The sequence below is a fragment of the Argiope bruennichi genome, chromosome 4 (genome assembly GCF_947563725.1).
Source record: "Argiope bruennichi chromosome 4, qqArgBrue1.1, whole genome shotgun sequence".
In the NCBI taxonomy this organism is placed as follows: domain Eukaryota; kingdom Metazoa; phylum Arthropoda; class Arachnida; order Araneae; family Araneidae; genus Argiope; species Argiope bruennichi.
Genome location: NC_079154.1, coordinates 142,177,854 through 142,202,055, shown reverse-complemented (window position 1 = coordinate 142,202,055; position 24,202 = coordinate 142,177,854). Strand labels below are relative to the sequence as shown.

Here is a 24,202-nt window from a genome sequence, read left to right as displayed (position 1 = left end):
TTTCAATTCACTGATCTGACAAACCAATCAGGTTCGACTTGTGCACGGGTGTCTCCTGAGATTGAGGCGCCTCTGGCATTTTATCGTTTGTTGTGTTGGTGAAAAAGAAAGTCATTCCATTTGTAGTCAATTCATTTTGATTTCTTAATTTTACGTTAAAATACGAGAATGAGTTCAATAGGTACAGGTTATGATTTGTCAGCCTCCCAGTTTTCACCTGATGGTAGAGTATTTCAAGTTGAGTATGCTCAAAAAGCGGTAGAAAACAGTGGAACGGCCATTGGACTGAGAGGAAAGGATGGAGTTGTTTTTGCTGTGGAAAAGCTTGTAACTTCCAAATTATATGAAGCTGGAGCTAATAAACGAATCTTTACGGTTGATCGACATGTTGGTGTCGCCGTAGCTGGTCTTATTGCCGACGCAAGACAAATTGTAGAAACCGCAAGAAGCGAGGCTGCTACTTACAGGTCTGATTATAATGATGCTATTCCTTTGAAGTTTTTGAAAGATCGCGTAGCTATGTACATGCATGCTTACACCTTATACAGTTCTTTGCGTCCTTATGGAGCTAGTGTGATCCTTGGTGCTTATGAATATGATGGCCCTCAGATGTACTGCATCGATCCTTCAGGTACTTCTTGGGGTTACTATGGTTGTGCAATTGGAAAAGCCAAGCAGGCCGCCAAAACAGAGATGGAAAAATTAAAACTGAAAGACATGACAATAGAACAACTTGTAAAGGAAGCTGCTAAAATAATCTATGTTGTGCATGATGAAGTGAAAGATAAGAACTTTGAATTAGAATTAAGTTGGGTAGGAGAAATCACAAATGGAAAACATATATTTGTTCCAAAGAATGTGTTTGAGGAAGCTGAGAAATATGCAAAAGCTGCCGTAGAAGATGATGACTCTGAAGAAGAAGCTGAATAATTATAAATTTATCTAATTTGAATCATCGAATGTTATTGAAGTCTTTTATTAATAAGTTGAAATTTTTTTTGCATTCCGTTGTGGTTTTTCTTATGTGTCTGAAAATTAATTGATACTTTCTTATAATTAATCCAAATTGTTTATTTTTCAAATTGGTTAACCTGTTTTTTTCACAGTGAAAAGGACGGAAAACTTAAGATAATCATTTTTTCCATTGAATAAGTATTTTTTTGTCTATATATCATTTTCTAATAGTAACAATATATTGGAAATTTCGGAGCAAAGAATATCCTTCATATTCAATTTGACAATAAGTGCTGTAGCTAGAGTAACAACATTTAATTTTGATTTTTTAATTGTTCAAAAATTATCGATTGAAAAAAAACTTTTTCAACTGCTGTATTAGCTCCAGGGCAGTGCAGCATAAATTCAGTAAGAATAAGTAAATTTACATATGGAAAGTGTTAATCTTTGAAATAGTTAAATACTTCCACCCATCTTTTATCAATTTCAACATGTTGATTTTCCCATTATTCTGATTTATCAGAATTTAAATATACATTCAGTCTTCTAGTTTCTTCAAACATCTTCTATTTTTTTCCTCTTGTCATTGACTTTCATATCAGACAATTTATTCAATAAAAACTTTACACAAATTTTCCATATTTGTCCAAAGTAAAAAAAAAAAAAAAACATTGAAAACTGCCATTTTCTATGATATTTAAGCTGCTATGCCTGGATTTGATTCCTCTAAGTTTGACATTTTCTTTCTATTATTAAAGGAATAAATTTTTGTTCAAATCATGATTTATATTGAAGGACAAAATAAGACTAGCTGAAATATGTTCACCCTCAATCTTTTGAATTGTTTTGAGAAAAATTAATACCTGATTATGTATAAAATACATTAATATTTCTGATAATTCATAATTGAAAACAGTTTCCAAAATTTTTGGATATTTGTCTAACTTTAAAAAATATGGATAGAGAGGATTAAATGATTGTAAAACATCTATAGCAAGTGTGAGAGTGGGCCATCTGACTTTTGAATATCCTATAAGTTTTTTGTATTCAACACTTGCACCTTCACAAAATTCTTTTAAAAGTAGCCACATGAATAGTAAAATGACTAAAATACAAATAATTTGTCATTATTATTACTTCTACATTAATTGACATGGCACACAACACAGTATTGATAACATTTGACAAAATATGTGCATTGTAACATATGCCTAGTATTTTCTTTTGGAGTAAATCTTTTAATTTTACCTAGACATTATTCACACCTTTCGATGCATCTTCACCCACCAAAATTTATGTTTGTATTATCAGCTATTAGTGTAACATTTTTAGATTTCAAACTGTTTGCATTTATTACTCTGTGTAGGGGGTTTGATAAAATTTCAGTGGATTCTAAATTAAAAATTTTTACTTGCCCTTGGTAATATTATAGTACCTTGCTAGTATTGGATACAATGAAGTTTCATAATAATTTGATGCATCAGATAAAAATATTGCTATTTTTCAAGTCTTCTGCAAGTAATTTTAAATACTGATTCAATAATAGCCTCACACTTTCTTCTGGCAGACGAAAAATTAGCATTCTGATACTTTTTCAGTAATTTAGTTGTACACTCTATATGATGAAAACTTTGTGTATTATGTTATGATATGCAAATGTACCTTTCATTGCAACTAACTGTTTTTCATCTTCAGAATAATTAAATGTTTTAAAAAAATGTTACTTTGTTACTGGAAGCTGATGCATCTAATGATGGCTTATGTTTATTGGTTTCAAGTGTTTCGTTATAGCCACTCTGTTTCAATGCAATACAAAATTTTTCTCTGCAAATATTTAAAAAAAAAGGGGGGGGGTCTCTTTGATATGTGGAATGGAAATTTCTTTTTCAATTGATCATTGAAATGACATTTCCTTTTTCTTGATTTTTTTTCCATCCCTTAAATGAACTTAAGATGAACAATGCAGGCACATTATGAATAAATAAAAGTTATAATCAAAACTAAAACTTTAATAACAAAAGTGATAAAACTTTACGAAATTTATATTTAAATTATTTTATACTTGTGTTTGAAACAGGGTTGTATAAAATTGAATTAATAAAGCATGGTGAACTGTACTTACCTGAGTATAATATTCACCAAGAACGCCAAAATTTCTTATTTTCGTTAGAAGTTAACACAAAGTATAATATAAAGATTAAATAAACAAAGTGAAATGCACAATACATGAAGTTTTATGCTTTTTGTATGGATTTCATAATTGCATCTTTCTGAAATGTATCGTCATATGATACATAACAGCTTGGCGTCTCAGAATATAGATATTAACGGATTAGTTTTAAAATGTTGAAGAGGAGAACACTTTTCGAGGAAGGACAGAACCTACAAAAGGATTGTCCTCGTTACAGGCAGGCGATTGGTCATCTTAGTTACTGTAAAAATATATTTAGTCTTGTTGATATAAATGGCACACCTTATTAAAGACTGAATTTAAAATTATAAATTTATAATGTATCATGTAAATACATATATACACGATTCATATCCTATTTTGAAATTGATCATAAAAACAGTAAAAAGATTTTTCAATGATGGAATCTTTGTAGATAACAACTATTTAGATTTATTTTGTAGCTGGATATAACAAATTTATTAAATCTGTCGAGTGTATAATTCTTTGATGGAGAAAATCTTTTAACATTGAGGCTGATAGCTAAAAAAAGAAATGAATTTCTCCTCTTTTAATTGAAAAATGTTTTTTTAAATATTTTATCTTCTTAAGTGAGCCTAATAGTAGATGAACATGGAATAACTAATTGTTGCTTTGTCAGATGCAAAATTTACTATTTCAAAGTCATTTTAATGGCTTATACATGTTAATTTGGAAGCAGCTCTAAATTTGAAGAACCAAATAACATTATAGTACAGTAAAATAAACAGCCAATGTCTATAAATTTAAGTATTATGAAAATGAATTTCAATTATGGAAAACAGCTTTAAATTGTAAAAATGTTTTATTTATGAAATATAGTAGTGATGGTGCATGATTATAGAGGTCTGTTGAGATTTTCATCATTTAGCCAACATAAAAAATTTGTAAAAGCTTTAGTGTAAAGACCAGATATTTTTTCAGTTATTGTGTACAGACAAATAAACTATAATAACCAAATTTAATTTTTTTGGTTAAAAAATGAAAATTCAATCATATCAGCAAAACATTTGTGCCATAAAAATAACAGCGTGTCACTTTATTTTTTAGGTAGATTAGAGTAAAAAGCATGAATATCCATCAGTTATAGGTTAGAAACTGCTAATAATAAAGAAAGGGATGTGAAGAATATCCGTAACATATCCAGATTTTTAAAAATCATTCTAATTTTTTTTCATTAAAAGCTGTTGAGAGGAATTTTCTGATCTAAAAGTAGTACTTATATTCTAATTAATGAGAATTTGCACAGCTTCTAAAATATCAATAGTTAACATTCAGTCATGCCTCTGATATTTTAAAATCTCTTAACTGATATGTTTGCTTCAAACAAAATTTAAGAAAGATAATATGATTATATTTCACAATTCTAGATCTTCTAATTCTACATCTGTAATTAAAGCTACATTTCACATACTAAGAGAAATAATTTAATACATATAGTTTGCCGAAGCATTTGACAACTAGTTTCAGTAATTTACTTTGAATAAGAATTCATCCAGTTTTCTTAACCTTTAAAAAAGGCAACAAACAAAACTCTCAATTTAAAGAATAATATTTATTTCACTTAGGAGAATGCCAATAGAAATATTATTAAATATTTTACTAGATTTGAACTTGCTAGAAAAATTTAATGTCATGTTTTAATCATACTGAATGAAAATTCACACAATGAATCATTTTTTGGATAATATTCATGAAAGGGCTCTCTGCATGTTTAAATATAATTGAACAAAAATGCAACGAGTTAAATGAATGAAATTTTGCAGATTGTTTTAACACTGACATTACTGACCTTTATAAAATTAGAGACTTAATTGACCAATGGTAAGAGATCCAAAATACATACTTGATCGTTATCTCTATACAAAGCCAAATACAGGATATGCTACATTACATTAGCACATGATAAAGTTATGAAAATAAATATTTCTTTCTTTTAAACAATTTGAAAAGTTACAACATATTTATAATATTAAAATAAATTTTCAGAAAATCCATCATTCTAAATTAAAAATTTCAAATTAAAATAATATGATTACCTAAGTGTCAAAGTAATTTCTGAAATTATCTGCAAGAAATAAAAGATACATTTCTACCACAACAAACTTATTTTTTTAAAATGTTACTGAATAAAAACTTGACACAGATATCAGGAAATACAAAAATTTATTTGTATAAAATATTATACAAGATAAAATATTGAAATGGTAATGATATGAGCAATGATATGCATAAATAACTAATCAATAAAACAAAAAGCTGATATTTAAAATGTATGAGAATAGCATTTAAAATTACAGACATGTAAAAAAAAGTACCCATTACAAATATATTGTAAAGTATCAAAATTTAATGGAAGTTTGTTTTCCCAGTTGTGCAAAAGAACATTTAATAAAACCTAATCTTACAAAATGTTAAATTTGTAGCTTTGAGCTATTTTATTCTAAAAAATAAATTTAATTTAATTATTTTTTTTATATAAGGAATTTTATAGTGACTTATAGATTTTTTTTTTTTTTTTAACACTCTATTAAAAGAAACAGTCCAATGATACAAGCTATCTTTAACATCTCTACAGTTTCAAGACTATTAAGAATACAAATTTGTGAGAATTATTACAAATTAAGAAGTGGGTATTAAAGTTTTTTTCTTTTAAATTTCACTTAAAATTCCTCTTTAGCTACCATTAATTACAAAACAAAAATCAAATTTGATTTCTTAATACTTTTCTTGTAAAGTAGCAAATGATCATGACTGAATGATGACATTAAATAAATTTTAAAGCAGTTCTTAGCTTTAAGTGAGAAAGTTCTATTTAGTACTGTGCACAATATCTTTAGCATGGACTTGCAATGAATATTATGCCCTTGATTACTAACTTTTTTTAGGACCCCCTCCTCCAGCAGCCTCCCTTTCATTAACAAAATGCTGAAACACATAAATGCAATATGATCATTAACTTTGATAACTGTGGGATTTATGAGCCAGATTTCATTAACATATCACATGAATTACTTTTTATTTATTTTGAAACTATGAAACGAGTATAATAATAACAATATTGCAATTTTAAATGGCACTAAGATTATCAAAGTAATTTCTTAATAAAATTTCAAACAATTTTACAAAAAATTAGAGAAATATATAAACTTAAACAAACATGTATATCATACTGATGATACAGCAGCAAAGTAAATGAAAAAACAATTTTAACAAACAGTAAGTAAACAATAGATTATACATTTATATTTATATTTAAAAAGTCATCGAATGTTTAAATTTGGCTAAGTGTAGACTATGTGCATGCACTTGAAAAATATACAAATGAAATGAAAGTTACCTTTCATTATATGATGTAATTTATTCAGAATTATACTTAAACCTAAACATCGACCACATACAATCAATAGCATTAAAATTAAATGCACTAAAAAAACAATAATGAATTATAAAACATAGATGGCAAATTTGCAATAATTATTGAAAAGATTTTCCTCATAAAGGGAAATGCTTAATGGTAAAAATAACTGATATCTGATGCAATAATCTTATGCCAAGCTCTTAAAAAAAAGATGCCAAAAATGAAAATTTTCACCTAAAATATTGTTTATAGAATCAAAACAGCTACAGAAATTTTAGCATGATCATCATATAGTAAACCTTTCAGATCTCACATATTTACAATCAAATAATATATAAAAGTTTGAAACTCGTCAAATTTCTTAGAGTTATACATAAACTCATTTGATACAAATATTTCATTTCAAAATAATTTGATTAAATATTTTATTTTTATTTATTTAAGTAAAAATACTAAGACTATCTTAATATTTTACATCCTAAATTATTGCTTTAATTGGATTAATAGAATTACTTTATTTGGGATATGCAAATATTGATTGTAATATTATTTAATGCAAAACTATATAAAAAATTTATACACAAACATGGACATCTCAGAAACGTATTCGGATAAATTTCAAAATCCATGATTTAAATTATTTCATCAAAAAATTAAATTAATTTAATAAAAAATATTACATTTTATTTAAAAATCATGTACTCCCATCATAAAAAGAGAGAGAGAGACAGAAGACATGATATCACTACACTATTCTTTTTCCTTGGGTCTTTTTGTAACTTTTCAGTTGATAGATTTCATATAAGTATTAAATTTCAAGCAGTCTACTTTAATAAAAATTACAAATAAAAACTTTAAAATATCCATTTCAAAATAAAATATCAACAGACTTAAAATAAATGCTTTGAATTTCATAATACTTTTACATCTCTAATTTTTTTAGTGTTTACATAATTACAGGAAATATTCTGAATCTTTAAAAATGTTGAAAATATTTAATTCCTTTTTTTCAGACAATGCTCACAGAACTAATAAATGAGAATTGTTACAATTCTGCAAACACATTAAAAAGCATTAAATAAATCTTATTCTCGAAAGAAAGAAAATTTGTTAATGTTATTCTATTTGCAGTACATTATTTTCTTAAAATTGTTAAATATATAAAATCCTGGATGCATTTGAAGTTTTGAAAAATAAATTAAAAGTACTGAATATGGATCTTTTTATTAGATTAAGAGAAAGTGATATGTGTTGAATTCTATAAATTTTAGTAGTAAAACTGAATAAGTTCAAAATTTTTGTAATTTTTTTTTTGCAAAGATTAGGTTTGCTTGCATAAATTTTAAGTTACTTATATATACTGCATTTAAAAAACTAGTGAAATAAATCAACCACTAAAATGCAAAAAAGTGCCAAATTAAAAATCTGTATAATTATAAAATTATTAAAACGATTTAAATTAAGTAGTATGAGGTTTACAAACTTTAGAATATAAACTAATAAAAATATTAACAATAAATAAACATCTTAACAAAACAAAAAAAGCAAGAGATTCTAAGGCAAAAATGTGTTCTTTACAAGCAATTATTAATCTATACAGTTTAAGTACAAAATTTTACAAAACTGAAATTATGTCATGTAACTCTACTGTTGATGCCAAAATTTCTGATGGTGGACTTTGGATCATCTGCTTGCGAGCTCCATGAGGTCAGATGACAAGGATCAAGTTCTAAATCTAAGCAGAGAGTACCTCCCGAAGGGTGTAAGGGTTGATTGACAAAGCATGTGTCTTGAATACTCCAAAAATTAGAAACCAAAGTGTCTGTCCACTCCTTCAGATCCCTTCCATAGCGTCTCGAGTTTGAGAGGGCCTGGCGTGCCTGAACACTTTTGTTAGTATACCCAAGCAAGGCTTCCACATTTGAAAAATCATGATCCACATATGGCTGACCAGGGCCATTGTGAAGAAACTTGACTTGTTCACTCGAAACTTCATGCCCATTATAGACTGAGAGGGGAATAACAAGGAAAAATGTCTCAGCAACCAATTCCCATTCATATAAAAGTTTCAAAGACCATGTTCCAGGGCGTAGGGGTTGGCGGAAAGTTGGCTTATGATACAGCACCTACCAAACAGAATTTTGCAGAATACCAATTAGTATGTAAATTAAAACAATTTTAATTTAATAAAATTTCATAAGATATTTAATTTTAGACATAATAAACAGAATTTATATAATTGATTTTTTAATTTAATTCTTATTATAAATAAATATTATATTTTACATTTTTTTTCTAATATCGTGTATAAAGTCTTAATTAACTAGAATTACTAAAGCTTTATAGAAATTTATTTTTGCCATTTTTTCAATTGATCCTTTTAAAATTTTTAAATATCTTAACAGAGTAGGAAAATAAAAAGGAAGTAGCACATTTAAATATCCTTTCAAAATGTAAACTGATTTTGTGATATATATTTATTTTTTAAAAATAGTTTCAGAAATTCAATAACGGAAAGAAAAAAAATAAATTATTATGCCATGTACAATAGGGTGGAATAAAATTGGTCTCTTAAAATTTCTTTTACAGTATGCACCAAAATATACAGTACTGAAACTCGCGCATCTCAAACATGAAGTTGTGTTTGTAGGCGAGGCATAGCTCCAGCTACATTTGTTTGCAGTAGTGAAAAGGAAGTTATGCTGTGAAATTGTTGTTGGAAATGGGTCTCTTGTTGAAGGAAAAAATATTTATAGTTGAGCATTATTTCCGCTCATACGGAAGCAATCGTGAAGGTGGGCCGAGTTTGAAACAGGTGGCAGAACAATTCCGAGAGAAGTTTAATACAATGGCACCAAGTAAAACAGTTATACTTTATTTCACCCTTTTGGTAGTGTGCCGTGTCAACGGATGGCGAATGTTAAAGGAGAGTGTGTTCAATTGTGAAGATCCACCAAAAACTGTACCTGCATTATGTGAGAAAATCATCTCTTTTTGCAGAAGTCTGCAGCAACCTTTGTTTCAGGATATGCTTGAGAATCTGCATGAATGATACGAACACTGTCTACAGCAAGGCGGTGCACACTTAGAAACACTTACATTACGCATACCATAGTAAATCAACACACCAATAATTACACTGTATGTATGTAAATTTCTTTTGAGGAAAAATAAACTCACAAGTGACAACAATAATGTAATTTTGTTCAACTTTTCATTTCAGTACTGTATATTTTGATGCATAATGTAGATTTTTAGTTTGATAATAGTGAGGAAGAGTTGCTTTTCAAGTTAATAAAAAAAAAAATTTTGGTTGCAGTATTACAACATTTTAAGGTGCTACAAAGAGCTTAAAGTTTGTAAAAAAAATTATAAACTTTGATCAAATATTTTTATGAATTTTTCGTACATTTAAGGTTACAAAAGACAGTTTTAAATGCACATATATTTTTATTTTATGCATATATATTATATATGTTTATATATGCATGCATATATAAATATATATATTTCCAATGCATATAAATTGAAAAAAATTATTAATTACAAAATATAATAATAAATATTTTTAATGTCAAATTTTGTATTTCTTACTTTTGTACTCTTAATGATTACAAATGCTACAGCTGCAAAATGTTTGTTTCTACTTCACTGCTATATTAAACTGTTTTTTGTATTAAATTTTGGCACGAGTCAATTTTTGTTATTATGTATCTTTCTCTTACGACTGAACCACAGAATTTGAACTGATTCTGTCACCAGTTTCCACTGCTTGTTTGCGACAAGGTATCCAGGGAAAGTTAATAACCGGGTCCACTAAACTATTTGTGTTCACTTCAGATGCCATCCATATAATGTCTTTGAGAGTATCACTGGAAACATGTTCAGTTACCTCATTTTCAAGCCATGAGATCATATCAATGTAATTCATTGCAAAGTTTATTTTTGGAACTTTCCTGACTCAACCTCTACTTTCTGTTCTTGCTTTTAAAACACTTCGTAAAAAAGTTCTCTTTGAATTTTACGTTCATCATCTTGCTGCTCCAGAATATATCTTTTTGTCTGGGCTAAGTACCCATTTCTTTGAATAATTGGGTCTATAATGTTCTGGAGGTCATCAAAGAGATAACATGAATATGAGATACGGTTAAACAGATGTTTGGGACCATAAATATATGAAGATTTTAATATTAAACTGCATAGACACATATATTTTCACAATGTACTGAGCCAGAACCGATGTGTGCGTAATTGTCAATACCTGTTTTTTTTTTTTCCCCTTTTCGTTTTCTATGTCTAATAAATGTGCTGTCTTTAAGAACCATGCTGCGATTTATTGAAAAGTAACAACAAATTGGTAGCAGAGCGTAGTTCTGGTTCGTGGAAAACTAAACGTGGTTATGTTTCGTTAAAAATTCTATGTGAAAACTGTGTGACTAAAACGAAACTGTCAAAAACGAAATTGCCAGCATGGATAAATTAAATGTGAACTGAATGTGAGCTGAATGGAACTAATTATTTTATTTGGTCATTGAAAATACAGGCAGCACTGAGTTTAAAAAAGAATTGGACTCTGTGATATCCGCGGTGAAACCAGATAATCTAAGTGAAAAAGATGCAGCAGAATGGAACCAAAAAAATTCTGACGCCGCTGCTTATATTAAGTTATCATTGTCAGACGAACAGGCCCTACAGTTCGCAGCAGAGGAAAATGCAAAAATTCTTTGGGATAAAATAAAGTCAACATTCACGGGTCAAGCAGAAGACCGCAAAATAAATGCCGGCAATGAATTGAAAAATCTTCAGATGAAAAGTGACGAATCGGCAAACGATTATGTTGCTAGAGTAAGAGGAATTGCTACGAAGTGTCATTCTTTAGGATTGGATGTCACACCTAAGGAGCTCGTTTACAGTGCGCGGACTGTCAGGAAAATTCTCTAAAGTGCGAGAAATTCTCAAAACCCAACGTGACAAGTCAATGGACGAAATATTAGAAATTTTTTTTGAAGAAAATACCTGTTATTCGCCGACGAGTACTCGCGCTGAAGGAATCAATGCGAAAGTATTTTATTCTAGAAAAAAACAAAAGTTCTGGTGTAAGGCTCTGTTACAACTATAGATGTCCAAATCATATAGCCAAGGACTGTTTTTACAGGAATAAAAATACTAGTCGAAGTGATCCATGTAATGAAAACAATCAAAGGCGAAATACACAACACCGTGCCAATCAATCAACAAAACGACGAAGTGTTAGTGATAATGTGTTTACTACTTCTCATCAAGAAGAAAGCCCAAGTGATGAAATTTGGTTGCTGGACAGTGGAGCTTCTTGTCATATGGCTAAAGACAGTAGGTGGTTTGAAGAAATAATTCCTGAAACAAGGGATATTTATTTATTTATTTAGCAGGTAAAGACTCTAAAATTTTGTGTGAGGGAGTCGGAACAGTTAAAACAAAAATTGTAAGTAATAATCCTACAAATTTAACAATTACTAATCTTAGTTATGCTCCTGATTAACATATAATTTACTGTCAGTAACTTGTTTGATGGGTAAGGGTCGTAAAATTAAATCGAATAATAATTGTATGTTGATTTTTGATAAAGATCATAATTTAGTTACTAAAGCATTTAAAAATAATAATAGATTAGAATTATATTTGGAACCATTGTATAATTCAGAGTGTTATTTTTCTAATCAATATACTAGTAATTATGAGATTTGGCATTACAGATTATGTCATTTAAATCCTAAGTATATGCTTAAAATGAAAGATTATATTGATATTAATGATATAAATGATTTTAGATGTGAAACTTGTGATATAAGTAAGATAACCAGAAAAAGTCATCCTAATATTGATGTAAATCAAACTTCAGAAATTCTTGAGTTGATTCATGCTGATCTGTGTGGTCATATTCAACCTGAATCATTTGATGGCGCAAAATATTTCATAATATTGGTGGATGATTTTTCTGGCATGTATTTTACTTATTTCTTAAAAAATAAAAATGAAGTGTTTAATATAATTTCGCAATTTAAAGCCAAATATGAAAATTTAACCGATAAAAGAATTAAAAAAATTAAGAACTGACAATGGCTTAGAATTTGTAAATGAACAACTTGATACTTCTCTTGCTTATTCAGCAATATTTCATGAAAAAACTATTCCATACAATAGTGAAAGTAACGGTAAAGCTGAAAGAGCGAACCGCATTCTTTTAGACAGGGCTTATTATATGAAAGTGAGCTTCCATTAAAATTTTGGGCTGAAGCCATTAATTGCAGCATCCAAGTGTCTAATGTAACCCCACGTAACGGGAAAAAAAAAAATACCCCTTGAAATTTGGACAGGTAGAAAACCGAAATTAAATTATCTTAAAAAATTCGGCTGTGTGGCTTATTTTCACGTTCCAGAAGTAATGCGAAATAAATGTGAAGTTCCAGGAAAACGTGGTATAATGCTAGGATACGCAAGAGAAAGAAAGGGTTATCGAATTTATGACATCAAAAGCCGAAAAATAATCGAAGAGTGATCAGTTAAATTCAATGAATCTTTAAAAGGTAGTACTTATTTGGGGAAAACGAAAGCTGAAACTTGGGATATTAATCCACTGCTTGAAACTTCTCCAACAGCATGTAAGATAAATAAAAAAAACAAAAAGTGAAATGTCTAGTTTAGAAATTTTTGACGAATCTGCAGAGGATGATAATAGTGATTCATCAATTCTATACCATAGTAGAACTTCGCGTCAGACAGACGCCATGGGGGACAAAAACAAAGCACCAGATGTTGAATCAAGTAGTAATAATATCGTAAATCAGATTCCAGTCAGACGTTCGGAAAGGCTCAAATCTAAACAAACGTCAGCTAATGTAGTTTATAACATTCCGAATACATACTTAGAGGCAAAAAATAGTGCTGATTGGAAGAACTGGGAAAGAGCAATGAAAAATGAATTGGATTCCTTAAATAAACACGAAGTTTGGGAAATAGTAAATAAGCCTGCAAAAACAAAATTAATAAAAAGCAAAAGGGTATATTCCTTAAAACAAGATAAATCTGGTGAAACAAAATATAAAGCGAAACTTGTAGCAGCAGGTTTTAATCAAATAAAAAATAAAGATTATTACGAGTCTTATTCGGGTGTTGTGAATATTGAATCTTTTAGAATGTTAACGGCACTTGCATCTAAATTAAATTTATTTTTAAGTTCTTTGATGTTAAAATTGCATATTTATAAAGTGATATTGAAGAAACTGTTTATATGTTACCTCCACCTGCTTATGAAAAATTAATTGGAGATGATAAAGTTTGTAAGTTGCAAAAGAGTATTTATGGCTTACCACAATCCGGTAGAAACTGGTATATGACTATAAAAGGTGAATTAGAAAAAGTAGGATTGATGCAACTGGCCTCTGACAATTGTGTGTTCATTAAAACTGTTGGTAAAAATATTTTTATATTATGTATGTATGTAGATGATTTAGCAATTTTTTTTCTTATAATGATGAAGAGATAGTAAATAGCATCCAAAGCATATTTGAATTACATGAAAACAAAATCGGTAAATTTTTAGGTATAGAAATTGTTAAACATGAAAATGGTATTAGTCAGTGTCAATCTGAATATATTGAATCATTATTGGTTAAACATAATCTAGAAAAATATAAAAGTGTTAAAACTCCAATCGTAAAAGGAGAAGATAAAAGTTTCCCTTCCACAAATGAACTGGTTGTCATCACGATGTATCAAGAATTAATTAGTGAACTTTTATATTTAGCTAATAGAACGCGATCTGATTTATCATTTTGTAACAACATATTTGTCACAATTTAATCATGAACCAGAAAAAAGGCACTATAATTTGGCTAAAAGAGTACTAAGATATTTAATGGGTTCAAAAGATAAAAAATTATTTTATGACAGTAAGTTTGGTTTTCTTAATGCAAGTTCTGATGCTAGTTGGGGGAATGCAGAAAATAGCAAATCATTTTCTGGTGGTGTAATTAAATTAGGTAATTCATTAATTTCATGGAAATGTCATAAACAAAAAGTGTCAGTCTGTCAACATGTGAAGCTGAGTTATTTGCTATTTCTGTAATATGTAAAGACATTATTTGGACTATAAACTTATTAACTGAGTTAAACTGTAAACAATTTATAAATAATGCTGTAACCTTAAACTCAGAGAGTCAAGCAGCAATTCAGTGGATTAAGTGCACCAGGTCTTCAAATAAATCAAAACATATGAATTTACGTTTTCATTTTGTGAAAGATTTGTTGGAAGATAATGTAATTAAATTAGAATATGTTCAAACAGAATGTTTAATTGCAGATTTTCATACAAAAGTTGTAAGTGAAGAAAAGCTAAAATATTCTGTGAAAAATATTTCGTTAATTTCTTAATTTTTGTATGTACATATAATGTTTTGTATTGTTGTGTGTATTTAATTTTTGTGTGTATTATAAATGCTCGAAAAATGTCACTCGCAGGAGGGGTGTGTTGGGATGAAGCGAGCGGACTATTTTTCTCGCGTAGAAATATCTGTGTGATAACGCTTCTGGCGCATTCTCCCCAGAACTGCTTAATTTGATGTTGTGTGCGTAATTGTAAATCCTTGTGAGTTTTTATTCCCTTTTCGTTTTCAATGTCTAATATATGTGCTGTCTTCAAAAACCCTGCTGAGATTTATTGAAAAATACCAACAAATAGGATTTTTCATTTGTTTTGTCTTCACTACTTTAAACTGAGTCATTTTTACTAACAACAAAACATTAACTAACAAATCAGTTACACAATAAACAGAGTGGAGACGCTAACTCAACTGAACTCAACAAAGCAAACACCAACTCTGACTATGTCACTGAATGCAAACAAATCTCCATCTCCCCTCAATAACATCAGCTCCGGTGATGACTCAGTGTCCTGGATGCCATGTCAATGCAATAGTAAAACTGTTTTTATATTTCTTTTATATTATATCATCCATTTAAAACTTTCTATTTCATAATCGGGACACACTAAAGTCTTTGAAAAAGTTCCAAAAAGTATATATATATGTGTTACGGCCAAACAGTTCCCCCGAACAAAGCCCGAAGTTCGGGCCAAGAAGTTTGACCAAAGTCCGAAGTACTTGCAAATAATATTGTATATTCTACTTTGGCTGGCCATTTCGCGAAGTGGCCGGGAATCCTTGGCCAAAGCCCGATGTGATAATCTGTAATTATAAATAAAGCTCAATGTGTGTGTGTGTATTGGCGCTTTACAGTCCAAACCGTTTTTGACATACAGTTATCTAATTTGGCATCTTGCAGATCGGAAATGTGCACCTTGAAGCTATTTTTTAAATTTTTAATTAGAATTTTAATTAATTAAAAATTGTGTAATTTCGGCGTTTTGTCATTATAACTTCAGAAAATATTACACCACATAATCGATTTTTGCATCAAATTAAAGCTCAAAAAATTATCTTTTTAATGATACCAATGTTTTAATTTATAAATTATGCTTAGAGTTTTAACGAATTTTTAAAGAAATATTTTAACCATATTTTTCTATAATACATTTCGCTCAAAATAAAAATAAAATTGAATCTGCACCAGCACGTCAAATTAAAAAAAAAAAAAAAAGCTTTTATCATTGTGTTCATATCACATTGATAGAAGTTTAAATTAACAGATTAATCAACTATTATTGCAAATTTAATAAATAAAATTGTAATTTTCGGCAGGTGTCTGTATAAAATGAAAAAAAAAAAAATGAAAAAGATATATTTTCTGAGTAAAAGGAGGAAAAATTTTCTATGAGCTTTGACAATACTTATATTACTAATTCAATAAAACAATTTCATTTAAGTCATATATATACTTAGGATAATCATTCTAATCAGCGACCATTAGCTAATTTGGTGCATACATTTGTTAACAAAATGGTCTAAAGGAACAGAATAATTATATTTAAAGTTACTTTAGTCAATAAATGCTCCGATGAATTAGAAATTGTAAATTTTTACATAGGTCCTCTGCCCTTTGAATCGTATTTAACAAAATATTCTTGAGACACCAATATTTTAAATAAAAATTGTTAAACTCCAATCAACAAAATCATTCATTAAGACTGAATAATTTATTAAATTTGAATAGCGCTATTCTATAAAAACTGGCGATTTTAGACTACTTCACCGACTGCCTCAATGAAGATACGCTAATCTTCTGCTAGGGTTTCTCGACAGTGATTGGCCTGTGATTAAAAAAATGTTGATTGTTCTAAAACTGATTCATAAAAACTTCATAAATCGGTCAGATTTATCGCAGAAGATGGGGACGTTTATTTATTTAAAAGTTGAAGTGCCAAGAATATTTCACAGAATAGGATTCCTTGGGACCAAAGGACTGTGTAAAATTTAAAATTCGTAATTTTTTCATAAGTTTATTTATTGACTGAAATAAAATAAATATTTTTATTTGCATCATTTAAGTCTTTTGAAAGTAAAAAATTAATTTTACGATGAATCAGAAAATTTTTTGCTGAATAATTATTTTAGATATTATATAAATTATTCTGCATTGCATATATAAATTCCCTGCTGAACGACTCTGATTTCAATTTTCATATTTTAAAAAAGACATGGTTAGCTTCAGTATAAAAAGCTTTTATATTGATTGCAGTTTATCATTTCCACTTTAATTTAAAGTAGAAATTTTATGGATGCTGATAGAACATTAGAGAAAGGGATAAGTAGTATAATGAACAGAACTGTTTAAGGCTTACATAAAAGTATGACTAAATCATATAAGTACCAAAATATGAAGCTCAAAAATCTTTTGCAGAAAAAGCTACTAAGAGAACAAGTTACATTAATTGAAAATTTTAGCGATCATTAATACTGCGAACCGGCTGGTCGCCAAAGGCAACTAGTGGTAGATAAATATAATGACATTTATGTATAAAATATAAATAAGGATATATTGTAGGTGAAATTTGGCAGATAGCGCCAACAAAGAAATGTCTTTAAATGATATTAACAACAAAACTATTTTTCCTTATATTTGTTTTGATTAGCCCTTATATTTGCTATTTGCCTTTGCAAAAAATTTCATATTTTAGAAGCGATATTTCGAGAGACAATGTGATCTGGGATCTTTAACATTAGGTCCATGGAGCAGAAAAAGAGTAGGGATCACCCTTAAAGGTAGTTGACAAATTGAGTATTCAATTTGCCTTTGTATTCATACACGTTACACAACGCCTTTGCTCAAGATATAATTCGTTCATTTTGACGGGCGCAAATCTAATCTTCACGCTATCACGTTGTTACAGCATATACATTCACTGAATAATTTCTATTATGGCTTTAATATGAGAACAGTATAACACGAGATCATATTTTTATATATTACAAGCTTATTTTTAACTCAGAGGTGTCACTTATATTTGAACTCGTTTCTGCAACAATTGCACATAAAAAAAAAAAAAAAAAAAAAAAAAAAAACAGTACACAGAAGTACTCATTTTTAAATACTTCACTTTTAATAGTGTGTAAAATAATAGTGTGCTCTTGATGATAATAATTTTTAATAGTGTGCTCTTGATGATAATAATTTTTAATAGTGTGCTCTTGATTCCTTTCTTCCTACTTTGGCCGATCGTCCCAAGTCACTTCGCGAATTGGCCGGCCAAAGCCCGAAATCAAGAAAAGATCGGGCATTGGCCGGTAAGTTTACAGCAACGTTGGCCAGTTCGCGAACTGGCCGATTTCGGGCTTTGGCCGTAACATATATATACAAGTTTAATGTGCTTCTGGTACCTCAAGACATAGTCCAATATTTTTCATTTTTTTAGTTTATCTTAACAACACCAAATTTAGTTCCACCCTAAAATACAATATGGAAGTTTTTTATATTATTATTTTAAAATCATCTTTAATGGAAAGAAAAATGTTCTAATGTCATTTTTAGAGCATATTATTCCTCTGTTTTTTTGGTTTAAGAATCAAAACACAAAACTTTAAAATATTTTATTAAGATAGAACTAGATAGTTTGTATTCAATACTTTTTCGATATTTTTTTTAGAATCACACAATTTCTCAATTCTAAATAACTGAAAAGTTTTTAATAAAAACTTCTAATTAATATAAAATACATAAAAATCATCAACAATTTTAAAATAACTAGCATTAAAATAAGCAGATTTAAAACACAGAAAATTATTTAAATTAATAAAAAACAGTTAAATTTAAGCATATATATATATATATATATATATATAAAGTATATATATATATATATATATATATATATATATATATATATATATATATATATATATATATATATATATATATATATATATATAAAACGTTTTGGCTTTTGCAAATGTTCCTAAAACTATCTTAAAAAATTCTGAAATAAATTTGATTTATATAAAATTTTATGAAAACCAGGTCCATGCAAATTATTTAAAAAATAAAAAATAGAAATATAACAGAAACTGAATAATGTCAAAAAAAAAAAGCATAATTTTACTACCATTATTGTAATATAAAATAATAGTATTTACAAAAAAGTTTGGAATGCTCAAAAATTTTAAAAGTCAAAATAAAAATAAAACCTAAAAATATAAATAAAGTAAAGTTGATAATAAGAACAAAATCAATTCATAGTTGCAGGGGTGTTTGTGGGACCCCAAAAAATCCCCTGAAACTTTTACGGACTTACTACCGGCATTTTGGAATTTCGAGAAGGGGGGGGGGAGAAATGAAAAATTACAATTATGAAGTATTGAATGACCTAATTATAAAAGTTCAATGAATTACTTTTTTTGCAAAATTAATAACCATAAATTTTCAAACATATAAACTACTACATTTTATGCAAATATTTTAAATTACCTGAATTAATTCTTTTAAAAAATATCTAATTTCTGCTGCTTTTTTTTATTTTCTGATGTTTGTGGGCTTGTCTTTCTTTTGTGGTGAACTTCATAATTGCAGGAAGGTTGAATTTTATTTTCCTCATTTACAGTTGAAGAAATTTCCTCGAGAACTGCACATGCAGAGGTAGAAGCAGTTTGCTTTTCTGCTAATGTAGAAGGTTTTTCAGAGACTTTTATAGGTGACTCATCTGAAATACATGTTTTTAAGTCCTCTTGATATGTTTTCCAACTTCTGTTCATATTCAGTAAGAGATCTTTGTAAATTGGATCAGTCATTGGATTTTTTGAGCCATATTTTTCACATGAGGTTTCTTTAGAAGCCATTAAATCATATTTAATAGTCTGCACTGCATCTAGGGAATCAATCTTAAGAGAGGTTCTATAGTCAGTGACAAGTGTATCCATTAAGTTGAATGCACTTTCCACTAATGGGCCATGGAAGCAGCTAAGGCAGGCTTTGACCAATTTAGCCAATGTAGGATATAATCATTTGTGAAATCATCTTTTAAATTAAAAACTTTAGACCAATATTTATCAATTGTACACTTGACTTGATTTCCACTTTCATCAGATGTGTAGAGCATTTCTTTGGTGATATCAATATCACTCTGGTATAACCTTATTTCAGCTTCTACTTTTGACTTCTCATTATCACTAAAAATATGGGACATAAAAGATAATTTTTCAAAAGCTAATATTGTACTGGTTTTACCTCTTAGCTCTGGATCTAATGCTGTAAAACTAATTAGATATGAATTTTTAAGGGGTAATTTCTGTTTCATATGCTGAAATTTCAAAGTGAAATTCTCTTGCGAACATAAATAAAAAAATATTTCAATAAGCGAAACGAAAAATTTACATGTGCATCAATAAATGAAACGAAAATTTTACACAGCGGAGAAAAAAAAGTTGCGAAGCGATCAATGACAAATAGCTAATACGGCGAAAAATCCCCCTTCTCTACTTATTGGCGCCACGCCAGGAGAGATAAGACCTTTGAACCCAGAGTCACGTTATCGCACATCTGGTCGAACGAAGTCTTTCCCTTTTTTTTCTGCCGCGCCCACTTGCCGAAAAGAATCCAGAAGAGAATGTCCGAGAACCGGGGGAATGAGTCATAACTCGCAATAAGGAAAGAACAAAAAAGTTTTTTTCCCCCTTTTCACGCATTATCACTGCCTTTGGAGAAAGAAAGAAAAAGTTTTCACCACACACACTGACCTTGCGTTTTCTGCTTTTAAAGCAAACAAAATTACCCAGATCAAAATAAATAATTCATTATTATTCCTACTTCCTTTTGAACGACGATCCCCGGAATTTCCGGGTAGCGAAGTTCAAAATCCCCGGAATTCCGGGGTTTCCCCGGAGCACAAACACCCCTGTAGTTGTTATAAATATATAAATTACAGAGGTAAATGCAAGAATGAATGATCCACATTCATTCTTGTAATTTCTATTTGAAAAGTACTACTCCCCCTTTTTTTTCCTTAGATATTCTTGTCCTTACAAAGGAAATTTGAAGGAAGGATATGTAACTTTCAATAATTTCATACAAACTAGCTAAAAGCTTGTACATAGTGATTTTTTTTATCATTCATAAAATTATGGATATAAAAAGCACTTCCTATAAGTCAGAATAATAAGCTGTTCCTATTATTTATATAAACAACAATTAAAAGGTAATTATTCTTTAAGTTTTTAGCAGATAAGGAAAATAACTGCAGTAGCATTTGGTTTGCAGAAGGAAGTGTAAATAAGGAGGGAGGAGAAATCAATTCAATCGATTCAAAATAAAATTCACTTCTAGGATACTTTATTACTTTTTGAAACTGAAAACAAGAATTTTAATAAAAGAAAAAGTATGGAAGCAGGCAGAAAGCATATTTAGAGTTATATGGTCACAGGCAGTATACATTAAGAGTCCCATCTTTTAATGAATAGGCTACTTTACATTTGCAAATTTTTAACAACATTTTTATGTTTTATTTATTTATAATGACTTTCAAAAAATAATGTAATGACAGTATAGTACAGTATGACCAATAATGCTAATACACATTATTGGCCAATTGACAAAATGCTGTTTGTATATTTCATAATTCAAGCTATTTGTATTTTTTTTAAATTAAGTTATTTGGCTGAGGCTGATAACATTCCCTCAATCAATTTGCCTATGGCTCTCCAGCTCAGCAGTTCTAGGTAGCTATCTAGTCAGAAATTTGCTTCAGTAGAGAGGGCATTATTTTTATATTAATAACAATCAGATTCTCTGTATTAAAAAGGGTTTATATGTGCTTGAAATTTGCTTCAATCCAATTTCATGTAAAACTGCAGATATGAGATTAATATTAAAAAATTATCACCTGATTGCCAGCTTCTATCTTTACTTCATATGATCCAGCTACAGAATTTGTGGGATCAACCCATACAAAAGTAGCAGAAAATTGGGCTCCTGTACCCCATCTGTGGATCAGACCAATATCTGAGAAAGGACCCAAGATTCTTCCAAAATTTCTAAATACTTGTTCTTTTAAGTCATAATCTGATCCAACCTATTCACACATAAAAAAAAAAGTCCGAATAATAGCATAAATTTTTTGTGCAGTAAAATTATTTTTAATATTAATATAAAAATTGTTTGCAGTTTGTTTTTAATTAATACAAGGAATTTCAATTACTTGCAAAAACTTTAAACGTCCAGTTGGTCCAATGCCTTTGTAAACAATATAATGCTGAATCGGCCGCACTTGCGTTTCAAGTATCACAGGTTCATTTCCATCAGTGAGTTGAACTTTATACAAGATAAGTAATCCCTACCAAAATGAAATTCACTACACAGCATTAAAGATATATTTAAAACTTTTCTGAAATTACAAACAAAAATAATTTTTACAAAAAATTACACATGTAATAACATAAGTAACTCAACCATATTCATTTAAATTATTAAGTGTAAAAATGTCTTGGAATAAAAAAAAAATGTAGAATATTCCTATTTATTTATTCATAAACATATCTTTATCCAGTTATACTAATTTGCTTCTACTGCTCTCTATTTTTTGTTACATTTTAAAATTTTATTTTTGCTCTCTGACTTTATTTATTGGTTGATCAATTTTTGAGAAATATTCTATGAATAAATACATCATTTAATAATCCTGCATAAAAACAAGTAAATTATTCGGTGAAATGTTTTACATAAAATAAAATATATATATAAAAAGCCAGATTTTAACAATGCAACATAAAACTCTACATTCTCCCCCCCCCCATTTTTATCATTTAAAAATATTTAAATTTTACTCCATCACTATTTTTCATTATTAATCTAGCAAGCAAATAAAATTATGTTGAAGATCTTAACTAAGAAATATAAGAAAGAAATAAGTTACTATTTGAATTTGAATTATAAATAAATACTTTAGAATTTCCCAGAAATTATTAGCAAAACTTCCAAATAAATTTATTAGAAAAATTTCTTACTTTGAAAACATCATTCATATTAAACAAGGTTGCTTCAATAACTGAAAGGAACTTGACTTTACAAGCTTTATTAATAGTTTGTAATTGTTTTAATCCCAAGCGGGAAAAACTCTCATAAATGCTGATACGTGAATCTTCAGTGGGAGGTGATTTATCCAGGAAATGATAATCATTCTGCCAATAACTATCCAAATTGGTTATACCTGTCATAACAGTAAAAAAGTGTCTGATATTAAACTTAATATAAAAAATTAATGCAGTTACCTATTAAATATATACATATATCAAAAGTGGAGAAAGAGAAAAAGGGGTTTTGTGTAACATTCTTTCCAATGATTATAACAAACATAAGAAGAAACGAATTTTATTGGAACATGAAATAAATAAAGAAAAACTTAACTCGATTTTTTAGCATCACAGTAGAAATGAAAAAGTCTTTCCTTATTATATAGTAAGATACATTTATATTGCTAGCAGGTCAAATGAGAAACATTATCTTTAAACAAACAATAATTCATTATCCCTGGATTCACATAATTTCCACTACAAATATGTGAATATTTATTAGATAACTATAGACACATAAATCAATAATTTAGATAAAAATGCTTGTGTTAAAATTTGCATATACCTCAATTTTTAATCTCAAAAAGGTCTGAAGCAGCATATAAATCTGGCAAGACTATTATAACCGATTTTTTTAAGAGTTAAAAATTCATTACAAGGGATTTCTGAAGTAATGGATGGGAAAATTTAACCCCAAATGCAAAAATACATATGTGATATTTTAATTTATTAAACAATATGCTAAAACTGGTAATAACAAACATTAAACAAAATTTAAAAAAAAACATTTCTGTCACATTTTCAGTAATTTTGCTATTTCAGTATAAAATTAAAAAACAAAAATCACCTTTCCTAGGTCCATAGATCCATGTTTCAACCTGTTCTATAATTTGTTGATTAATAATAGGTTCAAATTTCCGTGCAAAATAATATGGACGGTCTTCAGTGGCCTGGGGGAAAAAAGAATTTTTCTTCACATGTTAAACTTAAAGTGCAAACTATACATCAAAGATATAAATCAGATTATAGGATAATTAAAGAAAAGGGAAAAGAAATTTCTTATTTTTCAATCAAATTCCACAAATTTCTTTTTTCAATGAGAAAATATGTTTATTTTCAATAATTGGTTTACATTTCCAAATTAAAACATTTATGCGGTGCTACAAGTATACATTATATTAAATAATATAT

At 28.6% G+C, this 24,202-nt stretch overlaps 2 protein-coding genes across 3 annotated transcripts in view; one reads left to right on the top strand and one right to left on the bottom strand.

Annotated features, from left to right (window-relative positions):
* Window positions 1-49: 49 nt before the first annotated feature.
* Window positions 50-1,003, top strand: LOC129966769 (proteasome subunit alpha type-3-like). The gene has a single exon (XM_056081329.1). It carries the CDS (start codon window positions 169-171, stop codon window positions 928-930), a length of 762 nt encoding a protein of 253 aa, XP_055937304.1. The 5' UTR covers window positions 50-168; the 3' UTR covers window positions 931-1,003.
* Window positions 1,004-6,984: 5,981 nt separating this feature from the next.
* The window catches only part of LOC129965812 (xylosyltransferase oxt-like), a 37,551-nt gene continuing 20,333 nt past the window's right edge, over window positions 6,985-24,202 (bottom strand). For both annotated transcript variants that reach the window (XM_056080017.1, XM_056080018.1), the window contains 5 exons: window positions 23,859-23,961; window positions 22,946-23,148; window positions 22,141-22,275; window positions 21,826-22,014; window positions 6,985-8,650 (listed from right to left, as the gene is read on the bottom strand). In XM_056080017.1, the coding sequence (XP_055935992.1) occupies window positions 8,159-8,650; window positions 21,826-22,014; window positions 22,141-22,275; window positions 22,946-23,148; window positions 23,859-23,961 (1,122 nt within the window). In that variant the 3' untranslated portion in view covers window positions 6,985-8,158. The remainder of the gene's footprint in view (window positions 8,651-21,825; window positions 22,015-22,140; window positions 22,276-22,945; window positions 23,149-23,858; window positions 23,962-24,202) is intronic.